The sequence below is a fragment of the Meriones unguiculatus genome, chromosome 19, assembly GCF_030254825.1.
Source record: "Meriones unguiculatus strain TT.TT164.6M chromosome 19, Bangor_MerUng_6.1, whole genome shotgun sequence".
In the NCBI taxonomy this organism is placed as follows: Eukaryota; Metazoa; Chordata; class Mammalia; order Rodentia; family Muridae; genus Meriones; species Meriones unguiculatus.
In genome coordinates, this window is record NC_083366.1 from 58,934,659 (window position 1) to 58,955,719 (window position 21,061).

The 21,061-nt window shown below is 47.2% G+C and overlaps 1 protein-coding gene across 2 annotated transcripts; it reads left to right on the top strand.

The window, feature by feature from the left end:
* Positions 1-1,076: 1,076 nt before the first annotated feature.
* Cd83 (CD83 molecule) lies at positions 1,077-20,341 on the top strand. 2 transcript variants are annotated; one of them, XM_021630286.2, is made up of 5 exons: positions 1,248-1,548; positions 1,643-1,764; positions 15,087-15,282; positions 17,122-17,228; positions 18,799-20,341. In XM_021630286.2, exons 1-5 carry the CDS (start codon positions 1,512-1,514, stop codon positions 18,925-18,927), a joined length of 591 nt encoding a protein of 196 aa, XP_021485961.1. In that variant the 5' UTR covers positions 1,248-1,511; the 3' UTR covers positions 18,928-20,341. The 2 variants fall into 2 exon arrangements, with proteins under 2 accessions (XP_021485966.2, XP_021485961.1); XM_021630291.2 differs by lacking the exon at positions 18,799-20,341 and having other exon boundaries at positions 1,077-1,548; positions 15,087-15,275; positions 17,122-17,208.
* Positions 20,342-21,061: the final 720 nt, after the last annotated feature.

Consider the following 21,061-nt stretch of genomic DNA (forward strand, 5'->3'; position numbering starts at 1 on the left):
ACACCCACGTGATATGGGCAGCACTAATTGGACCCAGTGGGATATGTACATATACATATATATATGTATATTATATATATATATATTGTGTGTGTGTTTAGAGACAGAGTGAGAGGGTGAGATGAGTGAAGAGAGAACGAGGGAACATGAAGTTGGCAGGGAGATGGAGGAGAGATCTGGGAGGAGTTGCAGTTGGGGGGGGCAGGGGATTGGACTTGATAAAAACGAAATACCTTCATATATGAAGGGTAAAGCAATACAAAAAAAACAAAAACAAACAAACAAAAAAAAAACAAACAAAAAACCATCCAGGTGCCCAGTCCGACCTAATGGGCTCTAATCTGTGGCTCAGTGGTATTCGGCACAGCCATTATTCCAGTTCTATTCTGTCCTTTTGCAATTGCCGAAGCTATTTTTAATCTTGTGAAACCGCTCTAAGCTCACACAGGACAGAAGGCTCGCAGAAGGTTGAGAAAGGTAAGCCATTAAAATTTATATGTAGGCATAGAAGTCAGGACATTGAAATGTTAAGGGGGGAGTTGCTTTTGGATGAATTAGAGGTGACTTGATTTTTTTTTTTTTTTAATGATCTAATTTGAGGTGGCTGTATAGTTCTGGATGTGGGCATCCACTGGAGAATGGTTGACATGCAGAGAGGGTGGACACCTTTAAAGAAAACGGGTTCTCCCTCCCCCGGAAGCCATAGACTGCCCACAGCTCCTCAGTTAGGGGTGAGAGCTTGCGAATTCCTTCCCCCCTCTGCGCTGAAAGGTTGGCCGCCTCCAGCTTGTGCAGATCATCACCGCTCCTGTGACTTCAAGAGCGCACCCGTTGTCATGTCCAGAAGCCACGACAGTGTCACCCTGATCCTTCCAGACCTCTGGCACTTGAAGTCTTTCTGCCCCTCCTCCCTCTGGAGCTGGTGCAGATGGCCTCAATCTTCTTTTAGACAGAGTTCTCTAAGAAAGAAAAGAGAAAAGAACTTGTGTGTGTGTGTGTGTGTGATTAATGCTTTAGTATGAAAAAAGATCTCCTTTGCTCAAACAATGCAAACAAGGCCCGGTGATAACCTGAAAGAGGGCAGAGAGCTGAGGACTGCAGGCTTGTGCCACTTCTCTGGAAGTCTGGGGTGTCTGTCCCTATCACAAAATCTGGAGAGGAGCAACGTCGCCACAGCCGGGGCTCCGGAGGAAGCTGCCCGGCCTCTCTGAATGGGTATTGAGCAGCGGCATGGCCTGGGTTTGAGGGTCACCGAGCCGGTGCCGCGCGTGCCATCGCGGCTTCCGAAGCCGCAGGGCGCGGGGCCGTTCCGCGGAACTGCTTGTCGCCGCTGGCCAGCCGCAGCCGCAGCGACGCGGACTTGGGGACGCGCGCGGGGCGGGGACCAGGCCACCCGCCTCCTCCGACTGGGGAGTCCCCGGGGCCGGCGCGCGGGGAAGTCCCAAGCGCGGGTACAAGAGCGCGGCGCGCGCCCAGGAGGGCGGCCCGGACGGTGGCGCAGCGCTCCAGCCATGTCGCAAGGCCTCCAGCTCCTGCTCCTAGGCTGCGGTACGGTCCCCTCCGAGCCCGTCGCCCCACGCTGTCCGCGACCCCGCCTGGGTGGCCTCGCTCACGCCGGTCTGTCTCTCCCTCTTTCTTACAGCCTGCAGCCTGGCGCCCGCGATGGCGATGCGGGAGGTGACGGTGGCTTGCTCCGAGACGGCGGACCTGCCGTGCACAGCGCCCTGGGACCCACAGCTCTCCTACGCGGTGTCCTGGGTTAAGGTAAGCGCGGCGATGTCTGCGCGGTTTCTTGCCGGGACAGTGGAAGCAGACACCCGAGGGACGGAGTCTCCCGGGGCCCCGGGTTGGGCACTCGAGCCATTTCTGACATCCCACCGACTTCCCCCGCGCCTCATCTGCGTCCAGGGCCCGAGCCCCCTTATGTTAGTTTCCCGGCAGATCATGATCAAAGGCGGCTTGTCCTAAATGATCCCACCAGAGGGGTTCCAGGGATCGGATCCAGGCAGCAAGGCACCTGTGGGTGCAGCCAGAGGGCTGCAGAGAAAGCAACGTGGGCCTAGATTTGGGCACGGGACAGGAAGCATGTCCCTAGACTCCAGATTTCTTTTACCTTGTGGCCATGACACCTTCAAAAACACAGCGGGGAGAAGGATATTTGAGAGGGAGGTCTCAGGCGGCTTAGGCTGGCCACAGGAGCTAGTGAGGAGCGTCATCTCTTGGCAGCCAGGGCATGGCCTCTCCTCAACCTTGCTGCTGCTTGGCAGTCCCTAGGTGTACTTCGCGCCATGAATGAGGACTTCCAAAGGAATGTGCTGGAGCCTGAGGCCCAAACAGAGAAAGCATCTTTGCCCCTGTGGTGGGAAATTGAGTTGCACAAGGCGAGACGTTTGAAAGGCTTCTCGTCTCCGACTCCAAAATTGTAATTCCTGCGGTCTTTTACAGCCCAGCTGCTGTAATTTAATAGAGCTGGCCTCTGTACCCCTTCTTTAAGTGAGGTTCTGAGACAGGCCACCTCCATTTTAAGGCAAATGAGTTAAATCTCTGGGGGTAGCTCCCTGATTTACCTCCGAGGAGGAAGCCTCTGTCCTCAGTTTGGGCTGCCTTCTCCCCACTATGAAGGATCCAGCGAGAGCTTGTGTACGTATGGGTGTTTAAACTTGCAAGGCAGCATAGGAAGTGTGTGTGTGTGTGTGTGTGTGTGTGTGTGTGTGTGTGTGTGGTGTTTACCCCCTTTAGCCAATTATCTGGGCTGGAGGATGGCAGCTCACCATCCCCCAGTGCTACAGTGCCTGCTTAGCACACAAAAGGTCCCAGGTATGAAACCAAACAAGTCAACCAACTGGATTGTTAATCCCCAAAGATGATGGCTGCACCAGAGCCTTTTGCCCTCTGCCCAGCGCCCAGTGTCTACCCTGCTACTAAAACTAAGCTGACTATGAGCAATATGGCACCATGGACACCTCAGGATACGGCTGTGTAGGGCGGTATAGCACTCTTTATCCTCCCTCTCTCTCTCTCTCTGTTTATGTGTTCCTGTTGCTTCTTTGTTTCTCCTTCCTTCACTGTGAGCTCAGAGAACAGGAGCCCAAAAATTGTTTGAGTAGTCAAAACAATAGCACTTTAAAAATATTGTAAAAACAGTATTTGAGTGCTCACCATATGGCAGACTGTAGGAATAAATATTTACATATATCATCGACCTCTGTCTTCCGGAACAGTATGGGCTTAAGGGGCCAGAACTATGCCTGTTCCTACTTTAAAGGTGAAGAGACAGAGCTCAGGGGAACAAAATGAGTGGGCTCTGAACCAAGCTGTCAGATTCTGAAACTTGGGTTGTTGGACTATCTTGATATCTCGATTCTCTCTTTTAATTACTTTGCGTAAAGAAAAGTGAAGTGTCCCTGAGCCAGCCAGACAGTGGACGTAGACATCTCAAGGAGGGGACAAAACATAAAGCCACGAGCCTTCCCAGACTGTAATTAAAAAAAAAAAAAAGAAAGAAAGCATCATTAATATCCCCAGGGGAGTAATTAAAAAGTACTCATGAAACAAGTAGATGAAATTTCAGACTGTGAAGTTCAAACAGTTGTCAAGTTAAATCTCCTCGCACAGGGTCGTTTGGAATGGTTCAGTAAATCATAGCAATTAGCCTTTGACCTCGCCTTGGATGTCGGCCGATGATGTAACTCTGCAATGTATGTGCTTGTTTATTGGACACAGTCCTTGCGAGATCTGGCCTGAAGGTCTCTTAAAATTTTTTTCTATATAAAAAAAAAAAAAAAAAGAGGGGGATGGTAGAGTTGCTTGCTAAATATGAATGAAGCTCTGATGATAAAAGGGAAAGGCGCTGTCTAGACTCATCTCCTCCTCCATGGGCGTGGCTGCTGGAGGAGCAGCTGTGCTGTGCTGTGCCTGCCCACGACAAATACCTTGACACCCAAATGTGTTATTTCTTCCAGGACTTTTGGACACATCCTATTATATTTGTTCTTTTCATGCCCGATAATTAATACATTTGCATGGCTGTTGCTTATAGAACACAAATAGACAGAGAAGTCTAAAAATAAGGCCAGTGGTGAGATACTGAAAGGCCTCATTTTATGGATGAAGCATCTCGGTTTGTTTTTGTTTGCTTGTTTGGGTGGTTTTCTTGTAATATGTTCTGGGGGACTGTGAGGAAGGGGATTTAAACTCAGAACCAAAGGCCAGCCTCGCTCTTCTCACCTCCCTTTTTTCATCTCTGTCCTGGCATTGTAAAACTTGTTTCCTGTTGGGATCAGTTCAAGCAGAGCAGAGCCTCTTGGAGTGAGATTTCACTGTCCACCACACTGAATCACATTCTTGCAGGCCTTCTGCTTATCACAATGAGGGTTACACATGGCTTCAAATTTCATTTCCCATTTAGTCCTGGGGTTCCATAGAACATCCCGACACTAGCCAGTTGGCACTGATGGCTTGTGCTCAAACCATATCTTTAAAAACTTATTTGCCTTTTACCAAAAGCTGCACTCAGATGGAGTCCAGTTAGTGTCTGTGCAGACACCGATGAGTCTGTCAGGAAGAGTGTTAGTCTTTGTTTCTAAGCTGTGGTGAAGGGGGAGGCTGGAGAGACTCTGTAGAGACGAGAACATCAAAGGCAAAGCTAAATGCAACCGACAGCAGCCCAGTTCCTTCTAGCACAGCCCTTCTGTGGCCCAGTGCCCTCCTAACTGGGCTCCCCAAAAGCTCCCCCACTTGCTACCTTTTAAAGCAGAATGATGGTGGTGAAGAAATAGAGAAATCGCTAAGATTGTAGCCATCTGAGCTATAACTCAGTTTAGTTTTTAAAGTCACGATAGACTGCAGTTTGGGTGGAGGGAGGTAGTTTGAGAACACAGGCAAATGTGCTTTGATCCATCACTCTTCTGCTGTGGGCCATGGCATTTGTTTACATGTGATTTCAGAGGACAGGGCCCAGTCATCATGTACGCACTGAATACAAGGCTCTGTATGAGGGGGTGTGTCTATACTTTGTGGAGTGTCCCTGCGCCTCCACAAAGCTGCCGTAGTAGGCTTGAAGTGAGAATGCAGCTCTGAATGGGCAACTTTGGCCATGGCTTGTGTCCTTCTCCACTAACAAAGAGGAGTCATTTACTCAGCAGGTACAGTGCCATCCAGGGTCACACTAGGAGCCCTGACCAACCTACATTGAGGCAAAGTGAAAGGGGATATCTGATGTGGCCTCTGGGTGATACTGCGGGGGTGGGGACAGGCATGCGTCATGTCACAAGACATGCTCTCTTTACACTGATTGCCCAGGAAGGGAGAAAGGGGAAGTGGGACAGTGATTTCAGAGAATGGGTCACACTTGAATTTTGGAGTTAGAAAATCCCTGGTTAGGGTAGATCATGGGTACTCTGGTCCAGTGCAGTGTTCTATTTCTGCTATTTCTGCTGGGGGCAATGTTGGCGATCAGGCTAACTGACAGCTCTAGGCTAGTCACCACACCAGGGTTGCTTGGCCTTGGTTTTGATCTCCGTGGATGGTGGTCACTCTTGATGAAAGGAGCTGTATTTCACGTCGCCACCAGTATGCAATGTTGAGCTCCAAAGGCAGGGTCTCTGAAATGAGCAGCAAGCCTCGTGAGGGATCAGAGTTGAAGCCATCCCTCAAGGGCCTACCCACGAGCTAACAGGTACCACTTGCTGAGTTTCCTTGATTCTAAGAGGCAATCTAAGAACATGCTTTCCCAAAATCAACATGGAGAAGATGGCTCAGTTAGCAAAGTTCCTGTCATGAAAAAGTGAGGGCCTATCTTTCGAGCCCCAGCACCCATGTAAAAAAGCAGCTTCAGTGACAAGGGTCTGTGAAGACAGTGTACATGGCCAGAGATGGGCCGATCCATGAAGCTTGTTGGTCAGGCAACCTAGTCAAATCTGTGAGCTTCAGATTCTTTGAGAGACCCTTGACAGACAAGGTGGAGGGTGATAGAGGAAGACATGTGATGTCCACACACATGAACACACGTCTGTACACACATCCATGTCCGCACTCAGAGACGAGGCAAACATTTGATGAGTGCCACACGTACAAGGGCGTACCTTGTACCACAAAACACTTTTGGTGCAAGCGAGGTAACTAGTGATCTAGAGATGAAAATGATACAGCATCTGTGCCTAGGGGTGATGCTAGGACACAAGGTGATATGAAGGACTTGAGTGTCAAATGATGATGAGTCCAAGGGCACAGTCTCCGTCATAGTGAGCCGTTGAAGGCGTTTCAGCCCAGAGAATGATATGCAAATCTAAGAAAGAGCACATTTCTCATGGTGATGGAAAGAATGTAATTCACCTGAGAGACAAATCTTTGGGATCACCATCAGGTTACCTCATCGAAGGCTAGAGCACATCTTTGCTTCCCTGGGTTTTCTCCATCACCATTTCTGTCTGTGTGGTCAAGGAAGGATGAGTCTACCTCAGAGCAGAAGTCTCAGCCTGACTAGAACGATGGCTCCTTGAGGCTTTGGACATGGCTGAACAGTAGCATTGTTTATGTCCTTTGCAGGGTAGAAATTGGGTGGCTGAAAGTTGAAGAGCTACACAAACAAAAAACCACATGCTTTCCACGAATACAAGGGGGAACCTGAATCACATGAGGACTGGGTTCCCTTAGTTTATTCTTGGTTATGTCGCAGCATGGAAAAAAAAAAAAAGAGAAGTTTGCAGGAGGGAATCAGTGACATAGGCATTTTATGCAATGAAATCAAACTCATTATCCAAAAAAGGGTTTCTCTGCCTAAAACTGCTTCCATAATCTCTTTCTGGGTACTTCTGCAATAATTCTAAATGTGTGTGTGTGTGTGTGTGTGTGTGTGTGTGTGTCTGTGTCTGTGTGTGTCTGTGTGTGTGTCTGTGTGCATGGGTATGGAGACTAGAGACTTACCTTGTCTGGTGATCACTCGCCATCACCTCGTCTGGTTTTCGACAGAGTTTCTTACAGAGCCTGGAACCAGAAAGCCCCAGGGATTCTTCTGTCCACCTTCCACAGGGCTGAGATTACAGACATCCACTGCTTCACTCAGTTTTGTTTGTTGATTGGTTGGTTGGTTTGGTTTGGTTTTCAGCACAGAGGCTGGGGATGTGATGTGTACACTCAGTGCTTGAACTGGCTGAGCTCTTCCCAGCTTTTCTAACTTTAGTATCAACATTCCTAGGCACAAATCAGAGCCGGGCCAAACAGTCTTCCCTGATAACACTCCTTCACACTCCTAAGCGTGCTTTCGGATTCTTGGAAGGTTTTTGTTGTTGTAGTTTGTTTGTTTGTTTGTTTTTTGCATGGAGATGCACTTGGAAGACCAGGGTGTGGTAGCATCGTGTGACGGTTTCTTGCAGGACTCATGAGTCTCCTGTGTGTTCTCATCTGAGTTCTCCAAAGAGCTGATGGCTGCCGAGTCTAGGTCCAGATGGAGAGGAACCCCTGGAAAAGGAAGACGTTAGTTGCCCCAAGCTGCCTGCAGTCACCTTGGACCCGACTCTCTGGCTCAGCTCTGGAGTGCCATTCTTTGAGGAGAGGAGGCAAATGAGTGGGCCTGATGCAGAAACTTGGGCCCCATGAGCTGAGTTCCCTGTGTGCCACCCGTATGCAGTGTGGCCTGTGTATGTCTGTGCTCCATCAGCTAAGACTTTCTGTTACAAGGAATTGCAGTTCTGTCTTAAAAGAAAGGAACTATGTTGACTTATACATGATGTCTTAGATTTCTCATTTTTTCACGTTCCCATCATAAATATAAGACAACACAGTTCCCTTTTCTTAGGAAAAGCTGGGCTTAGAGCTATGTGACTATCCCCTGGGCTTGGTGACATTCCATTTCTCATCTTTCCCAACCTATAAATTAGTTTTATTGCTAGCTTCCCCCTGTCAGGGAAATAGTAGCTGGTAAACACACTTGCATATTTTTTTTCTGTGTAGGTTTTTCTTCTAATAGGACAAGCATCTGGCTATTCTTAAGTGGCTATGATTACACTCTATGCCAATCACAGCCAGTCTCTGAGGTCCCAGGATGCCAGGCCAGAGTCAAATGGGCCTCCTCTAGACTCAAGGGGTTCTGTGTGGTTCCTTGAAGGACATGAACTCAGAGTCCAGTAGGCACTTACAGGATGACAGCCTCAGGAGGGTCGGTGTGAGTAATGAAAGGTTCATTGCCCCAGCTTCAAAAGATTTTTCCACTTTCTTCTAATGATACTTGACACAATCAGAGTTCTATTGTGTTTTGGACACAGTATGGGCAGCTAACAAATTTCTTTGTATAGGTCTGGAGAGATGCTTTAGTCAGTGAGGTGCTTGCTGTGGAAACATGAGAGAGTCTGATTCCCAGAACTAGTGAAATAAGTAGAGTGGAGAGGTGTAGCTCTCTGAAGCTTACTAGCCACCAGCCAGCCCGGCCAATCAGAAGAGCCCTAGAACAATGGGAGACTCTATCTCAAGAGACAAACAGAAAATAATATTAGATGGTGCCAAAAGAGGGAGGGCAATCAAGACTGTCTTCTAGTCTTCACATGCTGATGTCACTCACACACACACACACACACACACACACACACACACACACACACGAGATTTTTCTCTAGAGCAGCGAATTGGGACTTCCAAGGTAATTTTATCAGAAAGAAGCCAAGAAGGATGAACTTGAAGGAAGCAAACATCTACAGCAGCAGCTTCTACCTCTGTTCTCCCAACTCCACAATGGCCATGCATGCTCCTCGTTTGACTTTTATAATATATTCCTTCTAGACAAGGGAATAAAACACAGAGACGAAGCGAGTGACTGAAAGCAACCCGGTTAGCTAGCGCAGAAGCTTGGACTTTTTGATTTGAAAGCCAATGTGCTTGTCATATTCTCATTATTTCACAAATTCATTCATTTATTCAGAGCGTACGTTCTGAATCCTTCCTGTGTGCAATGAACTGTTTAGTGTGCTGAATGAAACACTGGCTATGTATTTTTTTTTTTTAAGAAAATAGTATCTTTAGGGCTTTGAATCTGATTGGTACCATACTTAGGGGTGTGTGTACAATTTCATAAATATCTTAACGCTGCTTCTATAAGATGTGGTCACTGTTGGCTCCTGTGGGCACAAACTACCCCAGAGCTGCTTGGCTAGTTGGCCAAGAGCAGAAGGACCAGTGGTAGGGCTGGAGATGGCTCTTACTCCAAAGCCAGCGTTCTTAATTAGGCTGCCTCTGCCATGTTCATAACTCTTGTTAAGAGCCATAAATCTGACTCTGTCTGTCAGACCCAGCACATTTCAAAGCAGAAAATCATTTTTCTAATAAAACTACACTCAGAAAAAAATGCCGACATTAATGCTCACACATTTTATCCTCATTATGACATCAACCTTGGAGCCAAACTATTTTGCACATTATAAAGAGCTGTTTTTATGATGAATGGGGATTATATTAGCACTTTAATTGAGTTAGAAACCGAAGTACATGAATGTTAGTGCACAAGGAATGCAATTAACAAAAAGCTGTTCCAGAATGCTCGGGATACATCAGATTATTGCAACGACACCTTTAAACACTCGAAGTTTCCCTCTTTACATATGGCTTATCAAACTGGTAAGCGAAATGCTTAAATTCTGTGTTATTTTTTCCCTCCAAAGAAGTGTTTCTTTTCACCAAGCTTCGATCACATTTTTTAGCAGATCTAACATTCTGATGAGCTCAGACTTCAAGTTTGTGATCAAAACTCCTTGTTTGCTGTAGGAAGAGAAATGTTGCCTTAATAATTGGATTTGATCATTTCTAGGAAATTCACACGGGGTGTGTGTGTGTGTGTGTGTGTGTGTGTGTGTACTTATGCATCTGTCCCTATGCTTGTGGGCGCTAATGGCTGAACCTAGGATGCCTTCCTCGATTACTGTCCGCCTTGTTTTCTTGAAACAAAGTTTCTTTACTGAATCTGGAGCTTATCATTTTAGCTAAGTCCCTGGGGATCACTTGCTTCTGCTGTCTCAGTACTGGGGTAGCAGGCGTGCCTAGCTTTTGCACGGGGTTTGGGGGTATGAGCTCATCACCTCACACTTGCACAGGAAGCACTTTATCCACTGTGCCCTTTCTCCAGCCCCCAAGTGCCTTTTACACTTTTTATTTTGAGACACGGTCTCCAAAAGTTGGCTAAGCTGGCCTTGAACTTGTGATCCTCTCATCTCAGCCTTATGAGGAGCTGGGATCACAGGGTGTCCCACCAGGCCTGATTAGTTGTCGCATATTTGAACAAAATCATATAAATTTGTTTTAAAAACACTTGACAAAACAAATTCTTAGTTGAAATATGGGTGCTATTCCAGCATTATTTATTTAGTTTGTGCTCATTCAAATTTGACCATCAATAAGAAATCTATTTAATTCACATGCCCTTAAAATTAGTACTTGTGTTTACTTGATGTTGTATTCAGCAAATTAAAGAGAAAGCTCAGTTTGATTTAGGTCTTGTGGTTTCCTTAAGGTCAAATCTCTGTCTCAGAGAAAGAATTTGATATTTAAGTCATTTATTCAGATTAGAGGCCTTGAGGCAAGCAAAGTCCCTAGGCTTTCTGAAAATGGGATCTCTCTCTCTCTCTCTCTCTCTCTCTCTTTTCCTAATTCAATAAAAAAAAGTTTCGTTGTCAGCATAAAAGTTAATCCACAGAGCGTGGGTATTTAAGACAGCATTGGAATGAGCATTTTGAGAAATTAATTTGCCCAAATTATGTTGTGCTTTCACATGCTGTACGGCAATATTAGCATCACTGAGTGTGCATTAAACAGTTCCCGTCAATTACGCTCGCCTGTGAATGGATCGGAGGGTTCCTTTTGTTATAAATTACTATTTCCTAAAATGCTTTTGCAGAGAAGCAATAAAACACTTTTAGACTTGGAATGTTTAAAAAGCTGCTCTTGCCAGTGGTTGGTTTTGAGCCAGCTCCAAATGCTCATAAGAACTCAAAACAAAGCAAAGAGTGGGCTGGTCCATCTGCTATTCTACCTTTCTCCTCCCTCTGGAACATCTCCGTCAGCCCCTGGTGCTGCTTCAGCCAACGCTAGACATGGCAAGATGCCATGTGCCCGGCCACAGGTCTTTTGAGAATCACTTGAAGTTTTTCATAAGGGTTTCCCGGGTACCCATAGCGCTACACTCAGGTTTGGAGTATGTGACACAAACATAAAAATGGTTGCTATGTTTACACGAGGGGGGAGATCCTGCATTTCTCAGGTGGAGTCACATGAAAAGGTCTATCTTTGGATAGTTACATCTTAAAATAACAAAAGGAAGGGCAATGAACGTTGCTCATTCTGGAACATGGAACTAGGAGAGGGCTGCAGAGCATTTCCAGATGCACTGCCGTTCTGAGAAGCACGATAGAAACCTCCCACCGTGTCTTGGCTGGGGTGTGAATCACCCCTCTGTATCCAGTCGGGGTTACTAAGTAGTCCCTGTGGTTGTCAGGTACACCTAGTATCGGGTTGCTTGCATTCAAGTCTCCCATACTTTACTTAATAATGGGCCCAACGCACAAGAGTAGTGATGCTAGCAGTTTGGATATGCCAAAGAGAAACTATAAAGTGATTGAAAAAAAGGGAATAGATGACTTACTGAGAGGGAGAGAAGAGAGAGAGAGAGAGAGAGAGAGAGAGAGAGAGAAAGATCCACGCTTTTTGTGCTGACATTACTAAGGACCACAGTAAGAATGAATCTTTTATCCTGATACTTTGAAAATGTGAGCAGAAAACCTACACTTGGTTTAGACACCAACCTGTTCTGAGCGGGTTTGTACTGGAGAAAACCACTGTACCTTTCCACAGACAGGTTCAGTTCTACCTCTGATTTCAGATACCCACTGAGAGAGTCAAACCAAATCCCATGGACAAGACAAGACACCATTGTCGCCATTGGGGTTGGTTATCAAGCAGAGTGCTGTCACTCATCACTCATTTGGCAAGAGTTCCTGGGTTATGCCAGCTCTCTGGCACCGGTTCTCTGCGGCACTGAGAAGAAAGGGTCTTTGGAGGAGACCCCTGAGAGCTGAGGTGTTTGGATGTGATTCCACCGGTGGCTGTGATGATTCGACAAGGCAGAATTTGGCAGGCAATTGTGCCAACAGCCTTGTTCTGTGACACCCTTCATTTCCTCCCTCTGTCCTTACCGTCTCAGCTGGCTTTTGTGTTGCTACTTATAAGCAGCTGGAACAAAATACCTAGACCTGTTCCAGAAGCCTATAGAAATCTGACTGCAAAGGGTACTCCTTGCTGTTGGAGCTGCCTTATTTCTAAATGACCTCCTCTGCAGATAGATAGAAGGCCACTGCCAATCAGCCCTGATCTCCAACAGCTGCCTGATCCTCAACTCCCAGCATCTAGCTTTATGAAAATGGCATCATCACTTATACACCAGTTCCAGGGAGTGCTGTAGGTTTTGATCTGGACTTTTTTGCATGCTTTCTGATCTGGGGGGCCTGGGGAGGCCCTTTTGATGGACAAGAAGCTACCCAGGAGGAAAGCAGAGGCAGGTCATCCCTCAGTAACTGTTACAGCCATATTTGCCATTGAGGATTGATTTAGAATAAGAGATGGCTGGAGCGCTGATCAGGGCTATGCAGAGGCTGAGGTGGGTTAGTCAGCTCAAAGAGGTCAGGTGGCAGCTGGCGTAAGGTTGGCTCTGCTGGGTAGTCAGTAGTGGGGAGAGGGATAAGCCACAAGGAGCCAGCTTCATGTGTTCTAGAATCAGTTGGATGTTCTCTGTCTCCCTGAAGGTTCTTCAGCCACCTCCCATGGATTTGTGGGTAAGCATGCTCCTGTGTATGTGCGAATGTATATACTTGAGTGTGGAGACCAGAAGTCATGGTTGGGTGATACTCAAGCATTCCGCACCTTACTTTTTGAGACAGTGTCTTTTATTGAACCTGGAGCAACCTAGTTTGACTAAAGTGACTGGCTCTCAGGCCCCAGGGTCCTCCTTTCTCTATGTCTCCAGCACAGGGATTATAGGCATATCCTGCCACACCAAGCTCTTCATACGTCAGGGCTGAGGATTGAACTCAGGTCGTCATGCTTGTACCGCAAGCAATCTGCTGACTTAACCGGGTCCCCAGCCCCGCTGTTGCTGTATTTTTGAACCTCCAAAAGCCCCAATCTTTTAGATTCCTCATGAAGATTCTTGGTTATTTTGTAAGGAGCCTTTAAAAATAGGAAGGACTGTCAAGAAGCAGGATTTCCGTTCACTGACCGCCCGAGGAGAGCTATTCTTTTCAGCCTGCTCCTGGGAGTGAGCGTAAATCTGCCAGTAGATGTCTCTGCAGGCCGCTGCACAGCGATGTCGGCACGCTGAAAGCTGGATTAAAGCCGGGTGGCCTTGTGCAATGCTTGGCTTCCAAAGTCAAACAGACCCGAGAGCCAGAGTGTGTGCGTCTGTGCTTGTGCACACACACCAAAGTGAGCTTGTGCATTCCCCCTCCCCCACAGCGTGACCCCGCCCAACCCGTTAGTTACTTAGTTCCCTTCCAGAATCCTCTCCAAATGCTGAAGAATTCACTCTTCACTGTGGCACAGAGGATCTGGTGATCTGTCCCTTTTGCTACAGTGACTCTTGGGGTCTGTTATGATAGTCGGGATAGGTGAGGGATGCTATTTGTCCCAAGGCCTCCTACTGGTCCCCAGCCAAGCAGCAAAGGGCCGTTCCAGGCTGTCTAGGAATGCTGACCTGCCAGACTGATGTTTCACCGTTACCAAAAATTCTGTTTTGGAGGCTTTTCAATGAAAGCGTGTCCAACCTGTTGCTCTGAAGAGCTTTTCGTGTGGCCCAATACCAAGTCCTAAATTTATTTAAAATGTTGTGAAAGGTTTTTGGTGTTATTATTATTATTATTTTTTTAAAATTATTTGGACATTTCTTGAGTGTGAATCTTATAAAAGACAACGGTGTGCCGCGGCGTCTAAGGTTGGATGTGCCGGGAGCCATTTCAGTGGGGGACCAACTGGCAAGCTAAGATGAGCATGCGCAGGCTTTGCAAGGGTGGCTGTAGACCCCGTGTCGTGGCCAGCTTTCGGGCTCACTGGCCAGCCGGTCTAGCGAACGTGGAACGCTTCAGGCCAGTGAGAGGCCTTGTGCCAGAAAACAAAGCAGATCTCACTGGAGGAATGTGGCTTGGGTCGTCCCAGCGTCTACACACATACATGGACCTGCCTAACGAAAACATCCATACACGCATGCTCAGACACATACACCCTAAGATGCGTATGGGAAAGAGAGCGCATGTGGAATGTGGTGAATATCACGTCTTCGAGTAGGAGGCGCTGAAAACAACCCATGGCTCAGTCCCCAAGATAGCTCAGGGATTGAGCCAATTGGATTGCGTGGCTAGTTTGGGCACCCAGCCCGTCAGGACTGCCTGTCACTGTCTGGACGCTATTTGATGTGACTCACAAAACCTGCTCACGGCATGCTCCTCAGCATCTTCCTGCCTCAGGAGAGGGATAAAGAAAGAAAGCAGGGTCAGCTTCTACGTCATCCATGACCTCGAACATCGAGGGTGCTCGTTAGCGGGGGCCTTTATTCATCTGCACCTTGGGTGTAGCTGAGTTGGCTGGCAGTGTTTTTTTTTAAAAACAGATTTAGGAAGGTTTCCAAGGAAAATGCTGCCATCCAAAATCAAGACGCAGCTAGTGGGTGAGTTAGCATCTGGAGATAACAAAAGACCATTTAAAAGAGAACAACTCCAATCCAGAGGGAAGCACATTGCGCCCCTGTCACCCCCGACCCCCCCCCCTCCGCCCCCTCAGTGACTCCCTCCCTCATCCCTGCAGGATGGAGGTTAAGTTACCGTGCTCCAATCACAAGGCGAAGTCTGATCTTGTTTCAAAGCAAGCAGAGCCTTAGAGAGGTTTATCTTGAAGATTTTCTTCTTGTCCTCTGGAATTCACACATACCGGGGTGTGTGTGTGTGGGGGGGAAGCACCCTGTCTTGCTTGAAAAACATACATTTTTGATGGTTTTGTGAAAACAAGTTGTAAACCTTCACGGCAGTCTGTCAGGAGTGTGACTCCTATTTGTTGCTTCTTCACAGCTCTCAGAGAGTGGCAATGAGAGGTTGGAGCTACCCCAGAGCCGGCAAAACAGCTCCTTCGAGGCCCCCAGGAAAAAGTCTTATTCTCTGACTATCCAAAACACTACGCTCTGCAGCTCTGGTACCTACAGGTGCGCACTGCAGGAGCTGGGAGGGCAGCGCAACCTCAGCGGCACCGTGGTTCTGAAGGTGACAGGTGAGCTCACCTCACTCCTCTCCTCACAGACCGGGCCTGTAGGAGCCTCCAGAGTCTGACCCCGCAGCTTAGGAAGACACCCGTGGCTGGAAGGGAATTCCTCTGAAGAGCGTCAGAATTTTTTTCCTTGTGTGGCTTAATCTATGCATTGACCCTTGCCCAACGTTTGCTAGGGACTGAGACCCAAAATGGCAAACATGCTGTCTGTAAGGCCCTGGTTTTACACAACAGTTATACTCTCCTCGGGTCACGTATCTGAAAGCTATTAGAACTAAGATGACAGCCCTCAGTCATCTAAAGCCTTAGAACTAAGATGACTGCTTTTTAAAGGGCCACTCAGTGCTTGCACTTTTCTCACTGTTGCATGCGTGCGCGTGCGCGCGTGCGCGCACACACACACACACACACACACTCACACACACACACAACCCTACACCCTTGTCAGTGTCCTGTCCTCTGCCCCGGTTTGCTTGTCTCCATGATACGCTGTTCACTTGCCATGCAATGCGTGGATTCGCTGAATACCCATCTTCCCCAGAGAGCAAGCAATTCCCTGTCGTGTGCTTTTCCCAGTGCACAGTAGACCCTCCCCAAGTGTCCAAATGGATAAGAAAAGAGAATGGCTTAACAAGAGAGAGTTATGAGGGCCAAAGAGGATGTGAACAAGCGCAGCTGATTGCCTTCCATCTTGTCTTCCAACATAGTATTGCCTCCAAGTTAAGGGTCAGACAGGAATGAATGGTTTAGCTTTGACTCAGATGTTAACACTGACACTCACTGAAATATAGCTGGTTTTGTCACTGTTTAATCGAAGCCTCGTCTCTCCAATGGGGGCAGTGACATCTGTACGCTGAGTTTGTCGTTAAATTTAATGAGGTATTACATTAGGATGCTAAGTACAGCGCCCGAGGTAGACGGAAAACTCAGTCATTGTTAGGGGTCCCTAAGAGAATGTCTCTCAACCTTTTCCATTGAATTATAGACCCTGGTGGGAATCTGTTTCTAGACTGCTGCATTGCAATTTTGAATCCAATCTCAAATGCATATGACTCAGGGGAACAGTTTCTTGGAATCCTCTGCCTGCTGCCTGCCCCTGGCCAGGCTGTGAGCCAAGCCCATTGGCAACCTCTCTGCAGCACAGGCCAAACTTCAGCTAGTGCCTGAATGGGACCCAGGCTTTTCCTGGCTGGGGCCTCCCTTCTGCCCTCCATCAGGCCACAGCCACAGTCTCACATACCCCGAGGGAGCTGGTCCCCCTAGCCTATGCTGCTGGCCTTCTCTGAGAACTGTAGTCAAGGGACCAGTGATGGTTAGAATGCTCACCAACACACAAACTCTCTGGGTTCAGTTTGAAGTACCAATAAAAACCAGGGACAGTAGCAGATGCCAATAATCTGAATACTTGAAGGTAAAAAGATCAAGAAGTTCAGAGTCATCTCTGTTACTCGGTGAGATCAAGGCCAACTTGCACTACATGACACTCTGTCTCAAGAAGACAAATAAAACAGAACTCTAGTTGCAGTTCTTAGATAAGGACAGGTAGATCCTCAGCCCTGTTTCCTAGTCTGAGTGCCCTGGTCTGAGGTCACTTGCCTAATGGGTTTACCTACTCATAAGACATTAAGGTAGTTATTGGCCTCAAAAGCTCAGCAGACATCCCACCCATATGCCAGGGCAATGTGACAACAGGCTCTTAAGATTGGTGTCACTGTCACCACAACTAGTTTTTTCTGATTGACAGATTTGAGGGCAGGGATGGGCATACTAGGACCAGAGGAAGCAGGAACATAGCAGGTTGGAAAAGTCTGAATGTCTTCATAGGTTCCTTTTATTTTTAAGGATGCCCCAAGGAAGCTACGGAATCAACTTTCAGGAAGTACAGGGCTGAAGCGGTGCTGCTCTTCTCTCTGGTCATTTTCTACCTGACACTCATCATTTTCACCTGCGTAAGTGTCTGCCCAAAATACCTCTTGCTGTGACGTGGTCCCTGCGGCCACACTGGTAGACAGCGTGCGTCACTGAAAGATATGGAGGGAGGTTATCCTCGGGAGGCGGGGCCGGGCTTTTGAGGCCTCCACACTGGAAAGCTCACTGGGATTCCCCCAGCTCCCTTTTGGTTCAGCGAGCCCTGGGGAGCACTGTGTAGTCTGTGAGGTAAGGCAGGTGGGTTGTGTAGGAAAGTCTAAAGAATCCCATGAAGGACCTGTGAGCACAGTGTCACCATCCAGCACTCCGGGGCTGAGGCCTGGCTGCAGTGTCGTGTCGTCCCCTTTGGTCACACTGTCCTGGGCCTGTTTCCTCTTAGTGGCTCTACTGGTATTTTTGTGTTTCCCATCCTTTTTAAGATTTGAGCCTAAGAAGTCAGAGTCCCCAGCAGTGGAGGGTAACATGCAGTTCCTGGGCATTCTTGACATGCTCTTTAGATACTGGTTGCAGGCTCCAGTGATGGAGCTTCCAGGATGGAAGCTCTTCATCCCATTTTTGCCTGGCTGTTTACCTGGACTGACCATGGCTCTCAGGGAGCAGGTCCATCTGAGACTCTGACCAACTGGAGAGCCACCAGAAGGGCTGGCTACACAGGGACCAGAATAGACTCATCCTGGAGCCATCCCAGGGCTGGCTCCTGTCACCTACTATAGCCTTGTATTCAGTTGTCTGTCCCTCTCACTGTGTAAATCATGTCTCCGATTTCCATTTTAAAACTCAATCAACAAATATCACATCATATCCTATGACTATATAAATTATTGTGTGTGAATAAAAATTTAAATCACCAGTTCATTTTAAATCAGAAGAAAATGAAATACTGGTGTTTCATAATCAGGCAAAGGTGAAAACATGTATTTTTGCAATACTCATGACTTTGAAATGAATCCCTGAATAATATACTAAGATTTTTCTGGATGTTACCAATTTATCAAAGAATGATTATATAAATTAATCTGAAAATGATTCTTAAGGTGAATGTAATTTTGGTTGTACTATTCATTAAATATAGAGACTTTGATAAATATACCCTTCATGAAAGTAGAAGCTTTATTTAAAACAGTTTTAAAAAATGCAGATATATACAAATAAAACAAAAGACTCCTGTGAGTACCTGCTATAGACAAAGCATTCTGCTAGCTATCGCATGGGATAGAAAAAGCTGTTATGAACCTGGCCCCCTGGAGCTTGCAGGCTGGTTGGCAAGGTTGCTTATTCATAAGAAGACAACTAGGATGGTCAGACAGTACGTTTAAGACAGCTGCCTTCAGGTTCTGTTGGCAGATGTCTGCTTCCAAAGGCACTGGCTCAGGAGGGGTGAGAGAGCACTGAAGTCAGGCATCTGAGTCTACTGATGAGATCTGGAAAATTCGGGAAAGTAGTGTATATAGCTTGTAAACAATGCAGGGTGGTGAGTGTAGCAAGTGCTTCCACAATGTGCCCAGCCAGCTCTCGGGGGAGGATGTGACAACAGCCTAATTTTTCCCAATGACTCATTTCTCAACTTATTTTCATTTCCCTTTTTTACAGAAGTTTGCACGACTACAGAGTATTTTTCCAGATATTTCTAAACCTGGTACAGAACAAGCTTTTCTTCCAGTCACCTCCCCAAGCAAACATTCAGGGCCAGTGACCCCTCCCAAAACAGAAACTGTATGAGTGGGATCTCCATTGGTTTTTACAAGGCCAATGGCATATCAGATCAGTGTGCCTGAATGCCGCCTGGACGAGAGAACGAACCCCACCCTCAGATGGAAACCTTTTTCTGAAGTCCTTCACCTGACAGTGGGTTCCACACTACTCCCTGCCACAGGGTCTTGAGCACCATCACATGATAATGGAGCATGGAAACATCACTGCTTCTCTGTGGCTGTCAGCTTAGTGTTTTATGCGGCTACCTGGTCAACCTCATGAATGCCTTTCAGTCATATAAAAGCTATGGTGAGATGCAGGTGGAACAGGGTCATGGGAACTTTGAACACTCTGAGCTGGCCCTGTGACAGACTTCTGAGGACGAGTGTCCTCTCTTCTACATCTGGGATACACCTCTTTGAATTTGTCCTGTTTGGTTGCACCAGTCCAGATGTCTCACATCTGGCAGAAATTGACAGGCCAAGCTGTGAGCCAGTGGGAAATATTTAGCAAATAATTTCCCAGTGTGAAGGTCCTGCTATTAGTAAGGAGTATTATGTGTACATAGAAATGAGAGGTCAATGAACTGTTCCTCAGCAGGGTCTTTTCATCTGGAAGAGATATCCATAAAGCGGCAATATAGATGCTACGTTTATTTTTTTAATCTACATGTACTTGTCAAAGAAGAATTTTCATGTTTTTCAAAGAAGTGTGTTTCTTTTCTTTAAAAAAAAAAAAAAAGAATGTCTAGCTAAATAGCATTGCTAGCTGATGAGAAGCCCGAGTGACTATGGACAAGGTCTCTCAGAATAAACACAGCAAGCTACAAGGGCAGATCATGGACTGTGCAACCAGAAGTCTGGCCACAATTGTCCAAGCCTGTCTGGATGATCCTGGATGAGTCACTCATGGTTTTCACTTTCTGGCTTGTAAACCATATAGTTTGTCTGCGTTGACTAAAATGAATGTGAAAATGCTTTGGGAAAGCTGAAGGTACTGTCCACAGCGGCAACCCCACTGGGTTGTTCTTCTTGTTGATATCCTAGAGTTCTGGAGTTGAGTGAAAGCCTATTGTGTTTCACCTTTCCCATCGATCCAAACAGAGAAGGCTATAAAGAGGACGTTGCCATGGTCTTCTGTGTGAACTCCTCCTGAGAAATGTGGAGAGCGGCTCAATGTTTTGTTCTTGAAGGACCAATCACAAGTTCTCGAAGATACGGACCTATGGGGACCACGGGGCCATGGCCGGAGGGAGTTGGCAGATGTTGCACTGATGTGACATTGTTGCATTTCTTTATGAACTTGACCCCTTCCTCATCTGCTTCCCAAAGAGAGTTTTGTCCCATTAATGGTGTGCGTATCACCCACACTAATATGAGTGTGAGAGGGATGATGACCTCTCGGTCATCACTTTCATGCTATTAAAAAGTCTGCATGTGAAGAGGGTGTTCTTATTTTCTGTCTTTAAAATGACCTCGACTTTAAGATGAGTGCCTGGATGCTGACTGGGCAATGAGAAGGCAGAAATGGTAGCGGTAAACGACTGGCTTATTTCCCGAGTCTGGGGCTGGTGTCGGGGCCGGGGACACGAGGCCGGCAGACCTCTGTGACGTGGCCCTCCTTCTTCCAAAGTCCGCCAGATCTGTCCTGGAGCTTCGTTCCTACTGGCTAGTAATGAGCAGCTTCCGACCCATGTGACCACCGTGGGAGGGACTGAAAGGGAAGCTCTTATTCCAAATACTGGGTCAAGTCAGGGGTCCCCTGATCTTGGGATTCATGGGGTTTTACCTGAGGTTTTCAAACAGACCCCTAACCCCTAAGCTGTTAGGAAAGATCTATGTACGTGTCTGTGGTGGCTATAAAAGCCTCATGGGTCAGGGGCTCTTTGTGAAGATGAACTGTCCATGGAATTAGAGCTACAGTTATACGGATTTTGCCTTGGGATGTCCCGGTACATGAATACACACACACACACACACACACACACACACACACACTCATACACACCAGCTTCTAAAAGATGGTCTGCAGGGTTTTGTATTCCTACCAATCCTTAGCAGGTTTCATCATAGCAGAGCCTGGCTCACTCTCCTGGAAGCCAACCAGCGCCTGCTAATCTGCCAGGGTTGTGGCCCAAGAGACACAGGCAGCGGAGTGAGGC

Coding starts and splice junctions, on each gene's coding strand:
- Cd83 (XM_021630291.2), top strand. CDS start 1,212: ATGGGTATTGAGCAGCGGCATGGCCTGGGTTTGAGGGTCACCGAGCCG. Junction 1,549..1,642: donor GCTCCTGCTCCTAGGCTGCG/GTACGGTCCCCT, acceptor TCTTTCTTACAG/CCTGCAGCCTGGCGCCCGCG. Junction 1,765..15,086: donor ACGCGGTGTCCTGGGTTAAG/GTAAGCGCGGCG, acceptor GCTTCTTCACAG/CTCTCAGAGAGTGGCAATGA.